At 39.7% G+C, this 21918-nt stretch overlaps 2 protein-coding genes and 1 long non-coding RNA gene across 4 annotated transcripts in view; 1 reads left to right on the top strand and 2 right to left on the bottom strand.

The window, feature by feature from the left end:
- Nucleotides 1-1049: 1049 nt before the first annotated feature.
- On the top strand, nt 1050-12885 carry zgc:153738 (IQ and AAA domain-containing protein 1). Its single transcript, XM_010794967.1, has 19 exons — nt 1050-1189; nt 2492-2819; nt 2977-3096; nt 3299-3481; nt 3562-3633; nt 3980-4185; nt 4265-4349; nt 4439-4549; nt 4689-4764; nt 5122-5228; nt 5333-5419; nt 5515-5576; nt 10099-10181; nt 10473-10580; nt 10661-10860; nt 11901-11987; nt 12082-12259; nt 12336-12574; nt 12670-12885. Exons 1-19 carry the CDS (start codon nt 1179-1181, stop codon nt 12781-12783), a joined length of 2457 nt encoding a protein of 818 aa, XP_010793269.1. The 5' UTR covers nt 1050-1178; the 3' UTR covers nt 12784-12885.
- The window catches only part of LOC104965913 (uncharacterized), a 26354-nt gene continuing 14609 nt past the window's right edge, over nt 10174-21918 (bottom strand). The window contains exons 2-3 of the long non-coding RNA XR_800601.1: nt 12314-12542; nt 10174-10864 (exon numbers count right to left, since the gene is read on the bottom strand). This is a non-coding gene — a long non-coding RNA (uncharacterized lncRNA). The remainder of the gene's footprint in view (nt 10865-12313; nt 12543-21918) is intronic.
- On the bottom strand, nt 15758-18473 carry ociad2 (OCIA domain containing 2). 2 transcript variants are annotated; one of them, XR_800600.1, is made up of 7 exons: nt 18284-18473; nt 18115-18199; nt 17033-17086; nt 16902-16949; nt 16653-16809; nt 16261-16409; nt 15758-16091 (listed from the first exon to the last, which is right to left on the bottom strand). XR_800600.1 is itself a non-coding variant. In XM_010794968.1 (7 exons), the coding sequence occupies exons 1-6, from the start codon at nt 18368-18370 to the stop codon at nt 16337-16339; spliced, it is 504 nt and encodes a 167-aa protein (XP_010793270.1). In that variant the 5' UTR covers nt 18371-18472; the 3' UTR covers nt 15758-16091; nt 16335-16336. The 2 variants fall into 2 exon arrangements, 1 of the variants encoding a protein (XP_010793270.1); XM_010794968.1 differs by having other exon boundaries at nt 16335-16409; nt 18284-18472.

Raw genomic sequence — 21918 nt, 5'->3', positions numbered from 1 at the left:
GCAGATTGTGCTCACCACCGTCTTTCTTGAAATAACGCGTCTCTATTTATACGAGGAGCCACCTTCTTGAAGGTAATACAATCGATTTCGTGTGGGTGGCAAAGCAATGTTGACATCTTTGGTGCAATTTCATCCAGTGGCATTCGCTACTGGCATGCACCCCTCCTTTACGCACCAAAACATCACTAGTTGTAGTTTTAGAGAAATATTGAGCTCAAGATAAAAATACGTTTTACATAAATATTAATGATTTAAAACCTAAAAAAAGACTCCCAGTAACAAATCCATTGAAAAAAAGACCGTGGCGCAGGAGCGCGCAGGAGAGTAGTTTTCCAGAAGAGCAACTTGTTGGATGTTGGAGTCAGAGAAGAGAAGAATCTGTGGCCTGTAAGCTTCTGGCTGACCTGACAGCGTGTCGATATTTTTGCTCACCGATCTCCAAGTCTTGTGACCGCCTAAGCGCGGCAGAGAGTGCGCCTCCACGAGCCCCCATCCGGGAGCTATATACATTAGTCGGAATGAGCTTTAAAACATTTTTTAGATTTGAATGTAAATGTGTTTAAAAATGAGTCAAAAAATCTACTGCTGACTTTGCACGCCCTACTTTTATAGTGAATCAATCAAATTAAAGGATTTATTTAATAATACATTCATGAAGTCTGCAATTTGTTTTATATTTTGCCACTTTAGACTATAGTCGTCATATAAATGAGGCTATACGTCTGCCAAGTCGAGCTGGTAGATATACACCGATCGCATTAACATTAAAAAAGAATGCGAGCAAACAATTGAAGCAGGCTATATTAGAATAAAAACTCATCTTTACTGCCTTTTTTTTTATCCAAAGAAAAAAGGACGCTGTCTCACTTGTTGCACAGTTTAAAGAGTTTACGTAGTTCTAAAAAGCTTTTGGCCTATATAAACAAAGTGTTATTTTCTTCGGTGATTTATTTTAATAAATCAGTCAGTAGACCCAGAGGTGAATTCATATCGTTTTTGTAACAACGGTCACATGATCAGCTTCCGCCTCCGGAGTGACTGTCACCATGGAGACGGACCAAGCAGCAGGTCAACTTGGGAAAACTGTCCTAATGTTTGATGCTATTTAACTAGATTAGTTCAATTGTTCGGTTATTAAGAAACATTGGAAACATTTTTCTCTCCCTGGAGCCAGAGACATGTCTCAAAGGTAAACAAAACCCCGTTGCTGTACATTTGCTTGCTAATGCGTAATTTACCTTTAGCATATGAAATGTAACTGAAGCTAACGTTAGGTAGATGTTTTCATGCTAACAAAGATAGCAAAGTTTAGTGATGCAAAGGGGAACTGTCAGTGCTGTGCATAACACGTAAACAATACAATACTTAATGGTGGAAGAAGTACTCAGATATGTTAAGCAAAAGTAGAAATACCAGACTGTAAAAATACTATGACTAAGTTAAAGTCCAGTAGTGGTGGCATAAGAATATACTTAGAAGTACCAAAAGTAAAACTACTTATTGTGCGTAATGTTCAATTTTAGAATCATATACTATTTATATTATTATTTTGTAATGCATTAATATGTTCATGACAGCAAGTAAAGGTGGAGCTACGTTTAACTACTTTTTATACTGCTGCTGCATATCTTATCATTTTATAATCATAATGTATTTATGAGTTTAGTTATAGCCTATGTTGTTTTAGCTAAAAATCTGAATCTGTAAAGTAACTAGTTAGGTACAGGTATTAGTGCAGCAAGCACTCAAAAAATATTTACTTTGACACGTGCTGTTTGGGCAGTGATGTTGCATGGCTTTGATTACCTTTGCATAGCTCTGTTACCACCAACACAAGATTTAAAGGTACAATGTTAGAAATGTCTTCAATGATGGAATTGAAGTAAATTAGTGAATTCATTCTCTTTTAATTAAATTTGTAAACATCACTAGTTCGGAGTGAGTTATTTGGCAGATTAAGATTATGAATAAAACATGTAATTAAACTAAAACAACATGATGTATTATAATAGATTAAAACACATAGTGGTAAATAATCAAGTAATCAAATGTAGCTCTACATTGATACAAATATCTATTACTGACCATTTGTACTTTTATCTTTGGTAATTATTTTTCAGCTAATAATTATGTAATTTTACATTAAATTCAATGCAGAACTGTTACTTCTAAAATAGTATGATTACATTAAGGTCTTGCTATTTTTACATCAGTAAAACTTCTTAGTAATTTTTACACCACATGTAGTACACAGTAAAGAACAGCTTTATTGTAAGACCAATGCGTGATGACCCTGATGAAGGCCACCAGCTGAGACGTGTCAGCCTTACACTAACCTGTATCCTACAAGTGTTGCATGACTCTTTGACCTCTTCAGACTTTTCCCCTTAATTTTTTCTATGAATAAGGTATGGGCCTTTCTTAACTATCACTCAACTCCCAGGTACCATTGCTCCAGTCTCAACTAATCAGATTATTTCCACTGTTCCAGGGGATACAACGAGCTGTGGGCCGACGCTCAGTTAGCGTTGAGCCGCCTGCTAACTGAGGAGCTGCCTGCTGAGCCCCCCCGCCCAGAGAAGGACAGGGTGGTGTTCTTCCAGCGTCTGGCCATGCTCTATGTGCGCTACATCCAAATCCTCAGACAGCTGGAGGAGGTCTATGACCAGGTGGTCCACCCTCAGAAGAGACGAGTTGTTCGGGCAATTCTCGATGGTGTGATCGGGAGGGTGTTAGAGCTGAAAAATGAAATGGTGGAGAAAGAGTTCTCAGAGTACCACTACATGGATGATGTCCTTCATGATTTAAAGCTTACACCTGTGAGTTTCATAGTTAAGAGCAAGTATAATGAAAATTAGATTCTGATAAACCCAAACTAAATTATATTGACATATCAGCAGCAGGCATTGGCTATATGTTTGATTACCCTTCAATAATTAAATAACTCAACAGCTTTTTCCTTTGTCGCCACCCTAGGAAGACCTTGAGATCCCCATCCCTCGCTATTTCCTCAGGGAACGCAACAAGGAACTCCAAGAACGAAAAAAGATGCTGACAGAAATTCTTAAATTGGTGGGGGTTACTGAAAGCCCAGAAGTGAGTTAAAAAAACTAGCCACATCTAAATTAAAGCCTGTACTTGATATTCTTTGACATCATTCATTTTGTAACAAAATGGGAAAGTAGGATGAAAGTTAAACAAACACAGGTTTTAACATCAGAAAAAATATGCCTTTAAATTATTTTTTACATTTATTAAGGATAAGCAGAAAAATGTTACAACTATTTTGTCCTCACAGCCCTTGATGGCCAAGGACATGAGTCAGGAGAAGGCCATTAAGATCATTCAAGTGGCAGAGAGGGCCCGACAAGGACGCCTGAGGGCCAAGTTGAATGAAGAGAGCAGGAACATGAACAGGATGTACAGGACCAAGGAACCTGGGACAGACGCCATTGAGTCGGCCACAGTCTGCATACAGAAGGTGCTCCATCATCAACATAATCCCACGTGCCTCTGTCTGTCCTCCCTCATGCTCAAAGATTTGTTGAATTTGATTTGCAGGTGTGGAGGGGCTACATGCAGAGGAAGAGGACAAAGATTGTTCGGGAAGAAGAAATGATTTTTCTGGGAATGGTGAGTTAAATCGGCCATCCATTTTACTCGTTGTCTTAAACTTCAAAAATTGATCCACAACTTTTTTACAAAGCTACCACTGTTTCTAATAATATGATCTAAGAGGTCATTGGTGTCTATTCTTTAAGACCTTATGTCATCCTTTGTGTTTAAAATAAAGTTAAACCTAAAAGAGTTTTCTGTTTAAAAACAAAGGGGCAGCTTTATCGTTAAAGCTGTATTGCAGTATTCCTTGTTGTACTTCTGTAGGAATAATATTCAGCTCAATCAAGTGACTTTTTTTCTTTAATATTAGTCTTTTTGAGATGTTTAATGTGTAAAGTATGTTTGTTCATGTTTATGTTAGGCCATGGATCCAAAATACAAGGTGCCCTGCCCCACAGAAATCGCTGCCCAGTCCAGTGAGGCTAGCAGAAAGATTAAACAGGAGGAGCACAACGAGGACTACCAGAAGTCTTTAGTGTCTGTCACAAACCAACTACGAGATGTAGAGGGCTATGACATCAGCAAGACCATGAAGGAGCAGATCCGACAGTGGTTCATTGAATGCCGGTAAGGTGAAGGCCGTTTCATTGTTGTTGAAGCATTTCAACACTAATTCAATCAAATAGCTGTGTTTCTTTTGAAATAGTGATACCACAGGATCGTTTCCAGACTTCCCCGAAGAAGAGGACGGAGGCTCAGCCCTCATTTTTGCTGAAAAGAACCCTCAGCAGGTGAAAAACAGCCGAAAAGTAGGATTCATTGCCTACTTTTATACAGTTGGAAGAAGGTGAATTATGTTTGCTGTGCACATATCTTTCAGTTAATGGAGGAAATTGCTGCAAAGGAAGATGATGAATCCGACAACAAACCAAAGGGGAAGGAGGAGAAGAAGGAAAAGGGGAAAAAGGAAAAGGGAAAGGATGATGAGGAAGTAAGGCTCACAGACTGCGTTACATTGATATTTTATGGATTACTATAATAATTAGTATATCTGGTGATGAAAGGAATTTAGCTTTTTCGGACAAATCTCTGTCAGCCGTTTTCCTGAACCTCTGTACTATGAACCACAGGAGGAGGAGGCAGGGCTGAAGATGATGCCTTCGGCTTTTCTGTCAGACTTGGAAATGGAAAACAAAATCTTTGAAGGTATGTTTAAATGACTGAAGTCTTTTTATTTCATTATAGTGTACAGTAATCGATGCCATTTCATTTATATTGTAATATCACAGTACCACAGTACACTCCCCCCTCCCTCCCTCCACCCGCACATGCCCACATGGGCGAAACCAAAACAAATAATATGCTTATCAATATAACTTAAACAACAGAGCCATGAAAATAAACATAAAACGAAATAAAAAAAAGTTTAAATAAAAAAGTAAACAAATTAATAAAATAATAATTTTATTTTAGAGATTTTATGACTTATTTGATATTAATATTGTTATGTATAGTGATGTAACAGTCAAAATAAACCTCAAATTGAATGTTTCTCATCCGAAGATTTTTGGAAAAACCGAAATGAGACCAGAAACTTCAGCCAGAGGCACGAGGTGGAGCTGATCAAGGAGGAAAGGAGGAAAATGATTGAGGAAGAGATTCGAGTGAAGGTGATGCTGTCTATAGAAAACCAACACATTTTAGGAATTGAAAAACCAAACTTAACACGGCACCACCTGTAGCTGCACTCTCTGGTCTCTTCTGCTTCTAACAGGTAGATGAGCAGATGAGACAAGAGCTGGCTGAATGGAAGCTAGCTGTGGATAAAGACAAGGGTGGGAAAGCCAAAGCGAATGCTAAGGTAATAAGTGAGAGAAAATCCAACACACGTCTGGAAGGGCTGGTCACAGTTTATAATGATTACCCTGAGCTGTCTACCAATGATTTTCACCACAGAAAAAGAAAGGATCTAAGAGTGGGAAGAAGAAGAAAAAGGAGAAGGATTTAACAGCTGACAGGTGAGGTCACACATGATCAGTGGCGTTTTTATATGTACAAAAGTGATGGGGCACAAAAAACTTAGATGTCTATATATACTGTAAGCTTCTGCAGTGACGTGCAGTGAGGTTCATGGCTGGTGAGGCACTGACTCTTCAGGTTTACAAATATTATATTTTGAACTAAATCAAAATATAATATTATTTTCAAAAGCTTTTTTTGTCTGATGCTTCGATTAATTTTAAACAGACAGTTCCACCAAAGGATACCCAAAAAATTTAATTTTATCATTTAAATATTGAATCGTTCTCTCTTAGTAAGATCCCATTTTCAATAAAATTGCGGTTTTACCTTGACTTGAAGATGAAGTCCATTTGCCTATCCTTTTGGACAAAAATCTCTATTACTTTTGTTCAAAAGTCCTCCTTATCTTCTTGTAGTTTCAAAAGTCGAATCATAAATCTAATCGATAGATTTATGATTCAAAAATTATAAAAGTAGGGTAGACATGTGGATTTTATCCGGCTGAACAAAACGTGTATTTATCTAACAGGTTTGTTTCCCACAGATCTTATTTTGAGCTATTTTCTAAAATCTTATGGAGAAATCTCATTACTTTTTTGTCGAGGGAAGCCATGCGCAGCTTACTTCCGGGTTTTAGGACGCGTCACTGCAGCTCTCTCCTCCCCTCTTCACACACCACATTTTTCGCGGCACATGTACTTACAGCCAATCAGCTCTGAATTATGTGAGATGACGTATGGTGGAGATGGCAGCTCAGTGCCCCTATGGTCATTATTTTTTTGCCACACACATTAAATAGGACAATATTCTGAGCATGCGCAGTGTAGTTTTTACAATCACCATTCAGGCCCAATCCCAAACCACTCCCTCGACCCTACCCCTCCGTGACGGAGTGAATTTCGTCCGTATCCACACTCGCAGCTGAATGAAGTTCCCTCCATTAAGGGTTAAGGGTATAAATAAAGCAGCAAGCTTTGGGACGGCCTCCCCTCTCTCCGGCAGAAACAGGAAATGCCGTAACTGTATGTAACAACGGTTTCAAATCAGCATCTCTTAGACAAAAAATGTAAATTAATAACTCAAATAAAACTCCAAACATCTTTCATTGTGTTACTTTTTTGTAAAGCTCTTTTAGTTTTAAACCTGATGTTTATACAGTAAGCTTCTTAGTTTTTGCCACAGTCTGTATATACACAACTTTATAATAAAAAGCATACATTTACCTTGTTCTAGACTAAACACAAATATGATCCTAAGTTAAAACATATGAGGTTATCATGAGGTTGTTAACATTGCAATTTATCAGTGGATGTTTGCTGGAACTACTTGTAAACAGCGTGTTTCCTGACGGACACACACAGCGTGACTCCGGTCAGGTAGAGACCGGTCTCAAGTCAGCACCGCTGCAGACTCGGGCCGTTTTTCAATCGCGAGGAAACTGGCTTCCAAGCCAATATTTCAAGGATACTACGTCATCGAGTGCCGCTGAAGGACTGTTCCAATCTCCAGCATACTTGGAATTCCACCGAGGCCGCGTCCTTGGTTTGGGGGTAATTTCGAGGCTGCACATGGGTAGACTTTGCGTCCTTCAAATCCCCACAATGCTTTGCGCACGGAGCAATTTCCCCAAATCTGTGGTGGAAAATGTAAGGCGGGGCCTCTCGTATGACGCACACCTGCACACTTGCTAGCCTGTTCCACTCTTTGTTTTCCGAATGCCAGGAAGGATTCTTGCCTAGCTTCTGAAGGAAGTGACTCGGGAGACATGTGCTACCAAGCAAGCATCCTCGCGATTGAGAAACGGCCTCGTTGTTTGAGGGCTTGATAGCCCACTCCCCCTCCACACCGCTCCACACTCGTTGGTTTGGAACAGCCCTCAATATGGCGGACCCTCCGCCTGAACGCGCAAACGGAGGGGTAGGGTGTAGGGGTAGGGTGTAGGGGGCGGTTTGGGAATGGGCCGAAAACAGAGAACGGAGGGGGGAGACAGCAAAAAACACAAAAAGAGCACACAACAAAATCAAAACTAAACAGAATCATAACAAGAATACTGTTATTTTACAGCTTTTTTCTAACATTTTCCAATCAAATAAATTCAACAAAATGTTCTGTAGGAAACAATTACTCTGAAAACTTAAAATATAAAAATATTTGTAGAATTATAGTACAACTAATGAATACAGCATTTAATATTTAAACATCATACTTATAAACAGTAGAAACAAAAAGTAAGTTGAATTTTTTAAGATTACTTTGAAACATTCTCAACTGAAAATAACAGAAATTGCAAAATGGCGACATATGTTCACATTGTCAATTTGAAGGAGCAGTGTGCAGGATTTAGTACGTCTAACAATGGGGATGTAGGTTTCAACCAATGGCTAACTTGTTCACTCACCCTCCTATCCCAAGTTTGTAGGATAATATATATTGGCTGCAAAAAACTTGAGGCCCAATCATGTTTCCTCTGTCCATTCTGCGCTACTGTAGACGTGGCAGTGCAACCTAGAGGACAAAAAGATCAGAATCAGAAACGGGTTTATTGCCAGGTAGGTTCACACGTACGAGGAATTTGACTAGGTGTCGTACATACAAATAAAAAAAATAAAAAAGTACACAGATAGCGAACTATATTAAGAACACTGTAATAAAAATAAATAGTAAGATAGAAATAAAATAAAGCAGTAAAAAAATCCCCCACTACACCACTGTTGGTATCCACATCTGTACCAGATACAATTTGGCTCCAGTTAATGTTTTTAATTTCCCTGTCAAATTCATCAATATCACTCTTGGGTATTCTTAATTGGTAAAATGTTGTGTTGGGTTTCAAATGGAAGCAGGATTTAGTGAGCTTTCTGGCTATGAGAGTTAGATTGTGGTCAGACAGACCAGTGACAATATTGAAGATTGTTGTCACCCTTTCAGGTTTGTTGCTGAAAATCAGGTCAATTTGGGTTTTTGAGGATGTGGTTATTCTAATAGGCCCCTTAATTAATTGTGAGATCAAATTGATTTGATACCCGTTCTAATGCCATATTACTTGCTTTGTCCTCCCAATTAACATTGAAGTCACCCATTAATACTACTGTATATCCTAAGCAAAACTGCATTCCCTAAGCATTATTTCTAATTTGTCAAAGAAAATAGCTTTTGCAGATGGTGGTCAGTACACTCCAATGAGAATGAAAGACATCTGTGGTGACAGGCTAACATTAAGACAGATATGCTCAAGCTCATTCTCAGCAGAAAATTGAACCTCATTACATGATATGTGGTCTTTGATATAAAACAGTATCAGGTTAGCTCTGAGTGTTAGCGATGCTAATGTAAACACCGACCATATAGAGTGGTGTAGTGATGCTTCCTAAAACCTGGAAGTAAGTTAGCATTTTACCACTTCCGGTTCCCTCAACAAAAAAGCAATTCAATTTCTCCATAGGATTTTGGAAAATAGCTCGAAATAAGGTCTGTGGTTGACACACATTTAAGAGAGGGATCACGTTTTTGTTCTACAACATTAAATACATCAGCACTGGTGATTTCTGAAGAGTTTACGTGTCTGAAAAATAATGGTTGTTAACAAGTAGCTGAATAGGACTACAGAAGTTGTCGAGGCCGTTGTACATCATTACACCGAACACGTAAACATTCCCGCTAAGTTTGTTTTCCCCCGTGTTCTGCTTGAAAGAAAGTACCTGCCTCCTGCAAACTGTTAAAACAAAAGCTTCAACTTGTACAATTTTGATTCTGTATTTTGAATATGGATCTTAAGTTGNAGACACGATCTGACTTTAATTACATTTGACTCGAGTGTTTCGTCAACTTAATGTGTTGCTTAAAATAATACTTCTGCATACAGTATACTGCATACACTGTGAGTGTTGCACGGCCAGATACGGCTCAGCTGACTCAGATAAGGAAATATATGATACATTATGTTGTGATATGCCGCGGACTATACTTAATGTTACTCTGATCCGGTTACTTATGTTGTGGCAGATATTTAAGTAAGCTTTCTTAACGCTAATGTTATAATAGTCAGATTGCTCTGAAGATGATATTCTATTAATGTTCACACAGTCGGGGATTTTTGCCGGCCGTCTTTCCTGCAACGGCAGTTTTTCTGTATTTCCTTTCTCCTGTAATGTGACTTGATCGCTTTAAACTCCGCACACTGAGCTCTGATTGGTCAGTAGGCAGTGCTTTCACTGACTTGAGCTCTTAGCCTGCAACCTAACCTGCACCGGGGCAGGTTAGCCGCACAGCATAAGTTACCATGGAGATCTAGCCTGCTAAAAAGAGAACCAGCTTCGTAGGACCGGAAACCCCGAGTTTTCCCTGAAGTTAGCCGGCTAAGCGAAAATCCTGCTTCGTAGTATACCCCCCAGGTGCCCCCTAATGAACAGTCATGATGCACATGTGAAAAGAAATGTCAGTATAGAAGTGAGTCCATATGAAGCCCACTATTAGTCAATGCTTGTTTAAACTGTTGCTTTGTTTATTCCCGTCTTCTAGGACTCTGGAGTCTCTGTGTCAGGAGCTGGTGGAGCAGGGCTTGTTGAAACAGGCTAATAACGTTAGGCTGCAGGATTACATGGGTAAGTCTTTGTTTATTGTTTATTAAACTGGTTATTGAGATCTCTCTTTGTGTTAGACTTATCATCATAAATGTACGTGAGCTATAAATTCGATTGCAATCAACGAAACAAAGTACAGCGCTTACTCTTTGAAACTGTAAACGTCACTAGAAATAATTTAGTGTTGATGTGCCACCCTCTTCTGGTTTCGGCTTGCCACAACACTATGATCACAATGAAAGAAAATGTATTTGAATGCCTTACTTGCAGTGTTTAATAACTCTTTAACAGTCGATCCATTGTGTCACCTAGGTGATTACAGCTACCTTGGGACTACACTCAGGCAAAATGACATCGAGCCCATGCCATCACTGTCAGATGTGCGGCAGGTCTTATCTCTATATGCTGTTTTACCATTAGGTATGAAGCTGTATTCAATTCAACATTAAATGAATATGATGTTTGTCTCTGGTTTGATTATAAGGTGTGTGTTGTTGCAGGCTCTCAGTATGTTCATGAGAAGGCTCCACTGATAAAGGCCATCCTACTGGCAGGGCCCGCAGGAGTGGGTAAGAAGATGTTGATCCATGCAATCTGCCAGGAGACGGGAGCCAACCTGTTCGATCTGTCCCCTCTGAACACGGCAGGGAAGTACCCGGGCAAGAGTGGCCTCGCCATGATGCTCCACATGGTGTTCAAGGTAACTGCGGGATGTGAAAGAACCATTACATTACATGTTACTTTTTAGACGCTTTCATCCAAAGCGACTAACATACTCAATACTATGGGCTATCCCCACAGGAGCATTTATTTATTTGTGTAGCACCAGGGACACAACAGACATTGTCTGTCTTGTCCAGGGACACAACAGACATGCTGACTGCAGTTGGGTTTGAACCTGTGCTCCCCTGATCCGAACACCAACGCACTAGTCCACTGCGCCACAGCCTCCCATGATTAACATTTAAGTTTGTAATGATAGTGGTTATTTTATTTCAAGAACTGCTGTGAGGTATTCTTTCCATTTAATTCATAATTCCTGACTACACATTTGCAGCAATAAATGACCAAGCCCAAAAGATCTACCTACAGGGCCACCCCTGCCCAATCTGTGTCGCGAGCGCGAGGGGGGGGGGTGCTAGTGGAGTAAACGGCAGATAAACTGTGGCGCGCTTACACTAATTGCGCCGCATAAGCGCATAATAGTGCGCTGCATTTGCGCTTCAGATGAGGAGGTGAGGCCCTCTTATAACTGCATGAACCTGTATGGCACAATACAACTCAGACTGGCTTACCTGTAAGTCAATCAAGTGGCAAATGCCATAGTAAGGATGGATGATAGGCTAACTTTAAAAAAAATAAAAAAATAAAAAAATTTTTCTTTACATTTTCTTTTTTTCAATGCCATGCGATCTACCCACACTACCTTTGCGATCGACCGGTCGATCGCGATCGACGTAATGGGCACCCCTTACGTACAGTATATGTAAGAATTCATCCATTATGGCTAAGTACTAAGTAGAGAAATATAACCTAAAAAAGGGGACATTTCTACTGCCGTTATTTCTGGAATGTGGAGCAGTATGTTGTCGTTTTGTAGCACTATTGGTGAAGTTTAATATTTGATGGTGAATTTGGTGGAGCATGAGTTAATTTGCAGTATTGTCTCTAGCAGGTATTTTTATTTTGGCTCATCCAGAAAGTAAGAAAGGCAGTTTTTTTATGACCATCTCTGCGTAGGTTGCAAGATTGCTGCAACCTTCGGTAATATGGATCGAAGACGCAGAGAAAATGTTCTACAAGAAGGTTCCCAAGGAAGAAAAAGAGGTATTTTTGAGCCGGACAAAACTCTGAACAGCATTATCGAATGAAATGTTTCAGTTTTCAATTTGCATGGTCATTCGAAACATTGTCTTCTCAGTTGGATCCCAAGCGCTTGAAGAAAGACCTGCCAAAGTCTCTGAAGTTGATCAAAGGGGAGGATCGTGTTCTGATAGTGGGAACATCCACAGACCCGCTGAGTGCCGACATCAAGTCACTTTGTAAAATGTACAGCAAGATCATTCTCATCCCAAGACCGGACTACGGCTCAAGATGCAGTAAGAATTTACACATTTTGGTAGCACTTGAGTTTTGGTTGTTGGAAAATGTACCTTTGAATCCATTTGCCTTCAGTCCTGTGGAACCGACTGATCAGGAAGCAGGGCGGGGATGTGACCAGGGCGCTGGACCTCGGCTCTCTTGCGAAGATTTCTGATGGCTACACACCAGGTCACATGGTCCAGGTGATCCAGAGCATCGTCACCAAGCGCCGCACCCTGCAGCAGGCCAAGAGACCGCTGACGGCCGCAGAGTTTGTGGCTCCACTAGCCAAGATTGACCCTGTGTTTCAGGAGGAAGAAGAGGCCCTGAAGGTCAGTGCATATACAGTACCATATTTTGCACAATTATAATGGCTTTGTTGTAAATTAATGTTGTTTTCTTGTTTCTCTTGTTTGTGTATCATCAGAACTGGTATGCAAAGACCCCTCTGGGAAAGAAGAGGATTAAAGCTGCGACAGGAAAGGAAGAAGAGGAGGCACCAGTCAAAGGCAAAGATGCAAAAAAGAAAGGGAAAAAATAAGTTTAACATGTTTTTGAGACAACTGAATGTAGTAAGATATTTGTTAAGCTTGTATGTGAATTGCCCTCTGATGACTGTCCCATTTACTTCGTTCTAAATGAATTAAAAATAATGCAAAATCAGTCATTTTCTCTTTGTTGTGTCATTAATTGGGGCTGCAAGCTATGCATTTGACTGTGCTTTAAAAAGGTTTTCTTAAGTGCAATTAGTACTTCCACTCTGTAAAAATAAAATGTTTAGGTTGCATTTAAAATCTACAGGTGGGGTAAATTTGAGAAACCGGCTCGAGAAACAGTTTTTGTTATATTCCTTGGAATGCTCTTAACATCCCGATAGCAATGAATATCTTAAGTGGTTTGACAAAAAATCCATTAAAAAATGTCATCTGTGGAAGCTGTAGTACTGTAAAAAGCACAACCAATCATTTTAGCCGGCCCTGCTAAAATAACTGGATGGCCTACCTGCCTGTCAGCCTTCCATCTGTGCACAAACTTATCTCGTGCCCTCATTGGTCATGTGCGCGTTCGTGTGTGTTGGAGGAGGGGCTCTGTAAGGAAGTGGCAGATTTTTTCCGGCTGTGTATTTTCAAATTATAGCGCACTCGAGCTGGTTTCTCCAAAATTACCTACCCCACCTTTAAGTATTAGCATCAAAATAGACCAATAAAAAGTATACATACATTATGCAGAATAGTCAATTTCAGGTAATATTTATTTTAAAACTCACTAACATCCCATATAAACACTGTCCATTGTAGTGATACATGTTGATAAAAAAATTGAGACACTGTCTCACATTACTATGGAGGACTAAAGCAATTATAATAAATAAATGACTTAATAAAAATTTTTAAGAAAGTAATGTAAAAAGTCTGAGTTATCAAATAAATGCAAGTTAATTTGAAAAACACTTTTGTATTTATTTATTTTCCTATTTCTTAAAGGTCCCATGTCATGCTTTTCCGGTTATTACTCGTCCCCTTGTGTATTATGAAGGTTTTTATGCATGTGAACGGTGTGCAGAGTCAAAACCCTCAAAGTACACCCTGTAGCGAGTAAAACTCTAACACAGAAAATACCTCCCCAAAACGCGGTTATGTCTAGAAAGGATCAGTCTTGTGTAAAACTCTCGCGAGAGTTTGCAAGTCACGTGGCTGAATGTTTACGTTTGGCAGGCAGCCTTTCAGTTACGATCGTTAACATCAGTGGGCCACCACAGCAAATGATGGTGAGAAGCTAAACTATCTATTAATTATGTCAATTACAGGGAGTGTGATTGTTGAAATTGGGTGTTAGCGGTCTTGCTGTTCAAAGAAGAATGACAACACTGTAGATCACCAACACTGGTTTATTTTTTATTCACAGGCAAGTCAAAGTTGTCGCAGTAAAAGTCCCAAGATAGCTCCTGGTGCAATAAAATGTTCCCTGTCAGTGTTTTACTATTATGTCTGATGTTTATCTATTAATATTGCTGCTGCATTAATGTGTATGTTGCGTGTTACTGCTGTAGATGTGTTTCCGAGCCGCTCCGATTACAACGAGAACGTGACGTCATATTTACACAAGACGGATCCTTTCTAGCCATAACCCCAAAACGCCTCGTTGGATATACGTCATTGTCCATTGTTTACTTCCTGGGTATCGTGACGTAGGAATGGCCAGTAGCTGCGTCCAGACCTATGACGCGATACGGTCATGCGGTACCCGGAACCAAATGGACCAATCCGTGGAGCCGTTAAGTTACGTCCGTGGAGCCGTTACGTTAAGCCCCCGCTGATTGGTCCACATTGACCAATCCACGGACTTCCTCACACACACGCACTCAGTGCATGCAGCTCTGCTGATTTCTCCTCCCTGGCTGCAGGCTGATAACAGACAATTGGGATCGCGGCGAAATTCTCTCTGCAGACCCATTCTCACAGCGTTTATCAACCTTTTTCTTACTCAATATCAAGCCACACTTATTGTTTTTACTTCGGCTGTGACTTTGTGTGTGCTCAGGATGAGTTTGGCTGTCGCTAAACAAGGAAACCATACCTCCACGGAGCTCAGCGCGATTCACAGGGTGGGTGGGGACTGGAGCTATTGGAGCTACAACGAGCCGTTAAAGGCAGAGAGTGAAATTCAGTGAATACACGCAGTTAACAGAGATGCAATATATATATATATATATATATATTCTAGTAGACATCAACAATGGAATTATGATCAGTGGAAATCGCCATGAAATGGGACCTTTAATATTGTAACGTTCACAGAGGGAGTCGGAAATAGGCTTCTAGTTATTAGGCTTTAATAACACTTATTTTCTTTGAAGATCACAGGTACAGATATCACTTGCAGGTTCAACCTCACACTCTCCTAAACTCTCACACACACACACCTTTATAACCCAGACTACGTCACCACTTCCCGCCCTCCCCCGTCTGCTACCACAACCACAGGCCCGCCCTCAACCAGTATCCCGGTACAGCTCTATGATTGGCAGAGAGACGGGGGATACCTGAGTGACACCCTCAGCATCCTATCAGAGTCGCTACACTATATTATTTTCTTTTTACATTTATTTCTGTATTTCATTTTCTGAATAACTCGATATATATTCAAACAAATAAAGTGAATCAAACTTAACCTGCATTTTATTTGAGTTTACCACGACCAATAGTGTGAGAGATGCTTTTAAATATTGCTCGGTTGTGTCAAATGTAAGGGCTGACAGAGCTTCTTAATGTTTGTTAGTTGGATGATACACACATAAAAGCACAATAATAGAAAACGTCACACAAACAGCTTCAACTCTGCTAAAGCGTTCTCCTGAGATACCCGTCCCTAACCAGATGGTGAATTGCTTGAAATGTTTGGAATGAGAAACATTTCCATATATATTTTTGTTTTGTTTTTGTTTTAATCTGTTGACCTACATTGCTCATTAAACAATGCTAAAACAAGTAATAGTAAGAAATACAGACAACTTGTTTTATATTATATGGAGTATTTATTGTTTTGGAAAGTTGTTGAAAAGTATAAGCTGATAATTAAAATCAAATGACTGATTACATCTGATTAAGGCACTCGCTATATGAAAATAAAATGGTATATGGTCAGATGAAATACATTACAAAGGATCTTTGACTAAAAGCATGAGAGCTACCCCTGGTGGCAATTTTGTGTCAGGTTTCCCCTGAATGAATAATGATGTGCAACATATCAAAGTTACTTAAGACAAAATATACGCTGTATTCATGGCATTTAAGAAACTAAAAAAAGTGATATACACTGGCAGTCAGTCCTTCAGTGTTTCTGACGATCCTGAAAAGTAAAAAGGAATACATCAACAGCACATTACTTTACCATGGTAAAACATAAGCACACCTGACAGTCAAATACTTTATCATGTTCTACTTGTTTTCTTATTTTGAAGATTTGCAATTTTCAAGTAATAATAGTAGTTTTATTAGTCACTTACTTGTGCACTAACCTTTTTTTTAATAGCTTCAGAGCTGTGCGCGAAATATGTTTTCAAATATCTCTGCCAAGATAGGATCTGTTTACCTCTAGCTTTTCACTTGTTCTGCAGGTGTATCTTGAGCCTTCTTCTTACATTCTTCACACACATGGTGGCACGATCTGCAGGGATAACAATCTGGTCAGCGTTCATTATTATAATCATTTATTTATTAAAGCAGAAATGTTGACGCACAAATAGGACAGATTCAATTGTAAAAATCAATTGTTTAAAAAGGCATTTATTTCCAATGTTTGAAGCTAAAAAAAAGACAACATTAGTAGTGTGTGGCAACATTTCATAATGCTGCAGCATCTGTGGGGTTTTAGTAATATTTGTTTTCAAGGAAATACTGTATTCCCCACCTGTGTCCATGACCAGATTTATTGAAAGGTCCAAAGGAACCTCCCTTAGCCCAGGGTCCAGATCCCGGTCCACCTTCAATGCCAACCTCCTGGAATTTGTTTCGGCAGGTCGATACATAAGATGCTTTTCCCACTGCGAAACCAAGGATCCCAGCAACTGAAAGAAATTAATCATAGTTAGTCATGATTGCTTAAGGATTTATAAAGGCATTCCTGCTTAGAAAGTCAAAGACACTGGTCGGTACACACCTAAGAGTTTTGGGAATGGTCCAAATCTCTTTGACGTTTGCCAGACACCTGCATGGAAATAAACTTGTTCTTAGCCTCATTGTGCGATTATGATATGATGCAAGAACAGGGTTTGACTATTAGTGATTTACCGTTGTAGATAAGACCACCGGTGACAGCCATGCTCCCCATAGAGAGGGGAAGGGCTAAAGAAAGAAAGAGAACAGGGTCATATAATACAACAATGGTATATTCACAATGGTTATTTTATAGATTCTTGACTGATTGAACACTAATTTGCTCCTGTGAAAGCTACTTTTATCTCTTGTCATAGATTGATTGTGCCTCGATTGAATAGAGTTCAAACTGACTGAACTTTGACCTGTTAAGTATCGAGACTCAAAAATCTGTCTACCTCCTTAGAGCAAAAGGACGGGACCCAAAAATGTGTCAACCTTCTAAGAGAAAAAGGACTGGACTCCTCATTGAGGAAGTGCTGTTTCATGTTTATATAACTGCGTAGTGACAGAATACAAACAGCAGCTGCTTAGTTGGCAGTGAGATGAAGGACAGGGATCAGGGCTGAAGACAAAGTGTTGTAAACAAGGACCAGTTTGTGGATCGTAGCTGGTCAGCTAAGCTAGCTCCAGCAGCCTATGCTAACAACCGTCTCCACAACATTCTGTGTGCTGTTCCGGGGTTTAGCCTAATATAAAGGCTTGGGTGACCTGAGCACACCCCTGGCTTAGCTCCAACCAACCTACACTTCAAACGAGATCTTACCGACCAGAGTAACCTTAGGAACTCTGCGCAGTTGTAATAATTCATTGAACTCCGTACAAAGGATTACAAATAAGCACAGAATATAGACCGTTTTAAAATCGACCCACTGTTAGCATAAAAAGAAGGTAGTGTAAGTGTAACATGGCAATAACAAATCTCTTTATGCCATTTGTAACGTCACTCTGGGTCCACATACGGGAGTGTTTTTGGGAGCCGGATGAATTCCAGAGGTAAATGTAAACAGAGTGTTTAGTAAAAAGGGGTGTTGATAGATTAGCCCTGCCCGACTACTTCTACTACTAAACACTTGTCAAATACACCTTGAAGAATATACAAAAGACACGTGGTGTGTATTCACAGTGTGTCATTTGACAGATTTGTTGGCTTGATTGTTTGCTAGAATGATAGAAAATTATCATTATGAATGTGTTGAATGTTAAGAAGAGAATACCTCTGTACCAGAAGCTTTCCTCTTGGCACTCTTTCCAAACCTTTCTCACATCTTCTCTGTGGACATGATGATCACTCAGAGGGCACTGGAGGACACAGAGGACAGGTTAGTATCTTATCTGATGGCCATGGAGGCCACATCGTGTGGTGCGAATCATGTTGCCTCTTACCTTCCACTCCGCTTTCTTTGGAGCTGCAACAATGTCAACAGCAGCTGCCGCTTCACCGGTCTTCACGGTTATAGTTTCAGAGCTCATGATGCAGAAGATGTCAGGGTTTCTTTGGACAAAAACTTTTCTACTTCCTCAAGCTCGTATACTAATACTCCTCTCTCAGTGCGTCTGACGAAACCACTTGTAATTGCTCCTGCCCAACTCCACCCCCTCTTGAAAAAAGAAAAAAATACTACAAACACTGTCTATTGAAGGCTTTTTTTAACGTAAGACAAAACGCAACTTTAAAGATATGGAGTTGTGAAGGAAAAAATAAAAAATAAAAATATTTGTATATTTAAACATAATAATCAAACCCTGTGTAATATACTAATGTTTTAACACAAGATGAAGGACACACATCATGGCTAACAACTTTCCAGTTTAGGCTCACCTCTGTACACCTATCCACACCTGCAAGTAAGACACACCTTTATTTTATGTGATCTTTGTTCCTTTTATCCTGTAGTTTGTCAGGTATTGTTAATGAAAAATTGTATTTCCCAATTACATAAGCAAGTGGGCATGAAATTCTTAACATACAACTGAAATAAAAGAGCCAATCCTTGATTCTGTTAGAATGGTTTCGTAAAAACTTGATTTGAGCGCACTATTTTGAAGATTGAAGAATACCATGAAATCCTCTCAATTATTCTAACTGCATTGTGTAATATATGAACATACAGTTAACAATATTACAGATTCATAAATATTGGTTTACCTTGAATAGGTTTTAAACTAATTGTGAAAGTTTGTTGTAGTCAATTCATCTTTACAGCTAATATGTTCAGCAGAGGATAAAAAAGAGCCAACAGCAAATGTCACTACATTAGAATAAGACTCCAATGTTCCAAAGGTCAGGGACTGGTTCTGTTAAATCAATAAGGGTTTATTACACTTGATAGAATAATAACGAGTGATACTGTATCAGAGGCAGTAACTGGCACAAATTTTGTTGCTCAAGGACATTTCAAAATGATAACGATGACTGTTGTTTAACAATGCTGAAAATCCACTATTGCTTTGAAAAATTACCCGGGGGGGGGGGGAGCACGCTCAGGTACTACGGACCGCATAAAGCTTAGCAGACTCTCCACGCTAACGAAGTATCACTTCCAGTCAGGGTTGGGAGGGTTACTTTGTAAATGTAATCAGTTACTGAATACTGAATACATGCTCTGAAAGTAATCAGAATACAGTTACGTGTCTTAAGTTAAAAATGTAACGTGTTCAGATTACTTTTGGAATACTTTCTTTTTCCATAACAGATGGGTATGTTTTGGGGAACAGGAGACACTTATTTTACTGTTTTAATGGCTTATCAAGAACTCAAATACAACATCTTGTTGTCATTCTGGACAGCTCCCTCTCATCTGCACCCCACATAAAACACATCACCCGGACTGCATTCTTTGTACTGTCTTAAAACCTTTCCTTGGAATATGTTATGAATTGTAAGGTGTCCTTGATGCTTTGAAAGGCGCCCCTAAATAGAATGAATTATCCAGGGTATATGCAGGAATCCTGAAGTCAAATTTAATACCTTTTAAGACCTTTTTCAAGACCCTTTCCATACATGTTAAGACCTCATCGCAACTTTGAGTTCTAACCGGTTACATTGGCAACACACTTTACCTCACATTTACTATATTGATTGTGAGATAGCAAAACTAAACAGAGTGCAGACAGACTACTGAAGCCTCCTTTCCACATGAACTTCAACCTCTCTGTGAAGATCAGGTTTAATGCAGTATGCTGCTTTGTTGCTTCTGTAGACTGTGCTCTTTCATTCCAGTAAAACTCCTCAGAAACCATTAGAAACCAGTATTTGACCAATAAACAAAACACTTGACAAAACTTTGAACTATGAAATATATTAAACTTTGGTGAGCTTCAGCGGGGTAATGCCATATAGGAGCTCCCTCACAAATACCCAGAGGTTAAATTGGGCTGTGGCTGTCCGGGGCTAAGCCCTCACACATTTGTCATATGTTCGCAAAAAACGATGTTAAGACTTTTCTCGTTCTTAATATAGACTATATTTAGGGTCGATATGTGTTGACTTTACTTTAAAATAGCAGATCTCTGTGACCGGATATAGTTTGGCTTAGACCCCGGCCCCACGAGGACGCATACGGTAAAACGCATACGCAAGCGCAAAAAAGGCTTCCGTTCACACGCATTCGATTCATTAACGTGTCCGTTCACACTAGACCGCTGGAAATGCTGAAAACGCTGAAGTACATATGCCAGGCCGGTAAGTGGCGCTGCTGCCGCCACAAAATACACCAAAAGCAGCGAAGAAGACCCCGGGAGCCATGTTGCCCCGATGGTTGCCCTTCTGGTTTTATTCTCCCGGGGGTGGGACGGCGCGTGTTCTCCTGCTGTATATCCTCCTCAGTAGTCCACCAGCAGATGAAAAACAGCCCACCTCTCCGCCCTCTTCAAGGAACGAGAGGACCCGTGCGCCAGTTTCCGTTAAAAAAACTGTTCCGCCGGTTCAACATGTCCGTTAAAGTTTCCGTTTTACAAAATTTAGAAAAAGTGGAGGTCAGAGGTCTTTCTTTGTTTATTTATTGAGCTTAAACAAAATTAGATAACGACTCCTGTATGATAATATAATAATATTAATAAACCGTGCCTCCTCTTCTTTTTTTCCCTCCCCTCTTCTGGACAGCCCAGCAGCAGCAGAAGACGTTGGGGAGAGGGAGGCGGGCTCTCATCATTATCAGAACAATGATTCATATAGGCAGGGGGGTGGGGAACTTTTTTCCTCTCAAGGGCTTTAACATTTTCCAACATCCCCCCTTTCCCGAAGGCTCGTAAAAATATTATTGAACCTCTGCTTAAAAAATAACTAAAATCACAAGGCCCATTCATTTGGCCTTTCTTTCCATTGCTGTGCAAGGAAAAGCAACCTCTCAATCCAGATATTCTTACCATGACTCGGTGCATGCATTCAGGGCAAAACAAGGAAAGTTTGGACACAAATGCAAATGTATTAAGTTTTCCTATCCATGTGACATTGTTTAAGGTGGTGTGTTGTGTGTGGGGGGGAACCTAAACCTCCCTCTAGGGGGGTCTGTGAGGGATGCTCCCCCGGGGAAGAGTATTTTTAAATGTTGAAGTTAAAGCATCGATCTTGGTTGCACTTTGAGAGCCAAAATTAGGAGCTCTATTGGATTTACATCTCTCAACACCAGATGAAACGAACTAGCAGATTTTCTTTTCTTTATGGGATATTTTACAAATCACTCCCCTTCAAGCTGTATTCTTGTTTATTAATTAAAAGTTTTTACTGTCATATAGGATTTTATTACCTGTTTACCTATTCTCTTATTTTTATAATAACCTTATAATGATTTATTATTAAAGATGTGCCTTTACCTCCACTGGTTGGAGAAAAGCTTTGTATATTGTTAGCATAGCTAGCTAACCAGATTGTAATAACAAAAAAAGTTATTGGAACGTATGATCAGTAATTGGACAGAAGAACAGATCCCACCACTGGGCTTTCAAAACTAAAGACACGCAGAAAACTGGTCAGTGTACGGTCCTTATGGGTAAGGACATTTTTGGACAGTGCGGGAGCG

The sequence above is a fragment of the Notothenia coriiceps genome, unplaced genomic scaffold, assembly GCF_000735185.1.
Source record: "Notothenia coriiceps isolate Sejong01 unplaced genomic scaffold, NC01 NC01_scaffold00037246, whole genome shotgun sequence".
In the NCBI taxonomy this organism is placed as follows: Eukaryota; Metazoa; Chordata; class Actinopteri; order Perciformes; family Nototheniidae; genus Notothenia; species Notothenia coriiceps.
The sequence above is the reverse complement of the archived record's forward strand: the minus strand, read 5'-3'. Positions and strand labels throughout refer to the sequence as shown.

Excerpts from the sequence above, each read along its gene's own strand:
- zgc:153738 (XM_010794967.1), top strand. Across the intron at positions 4,186-4,264 it reads CAGTGGTTCATTGAATGCCG|TGATACCACAGGATCGTTTC; the intron begins GTAAGGTGAAGG and ends CTTTTGAAATAG. Across the intron at positions 10,182-10,472 it reads TAGGCTGCAGGATTACATGG|GTGATTACAGCTACCTTGGG; the intron begins GTAAGTCTTTGT and ends TGTGTCACCTAG.
- ociad2 (XM_010794968.1), bottom strand. The coding sequence starts at position 18,370 with ATGAGCTCTGAAACTATAACCGTGAAGACCGGTGAAGCGGCAGCTGCT. Across the intron at positions 16,810-16,901 it reads ACCATTCCCAAAACTCTTAG|TTGCTGGGATCCTTGGTTTC; the intron begins GTGTGTACCGAC and ends AATTTCTTTCAG. Across the intron at positions 16,410-16,652 it reads AAATCTGGTCATGGACACAG|ATCGTGCCACCATGTGTGTG; the intron begins GTGGGGAATACA and ends TTATCCCTGCAG.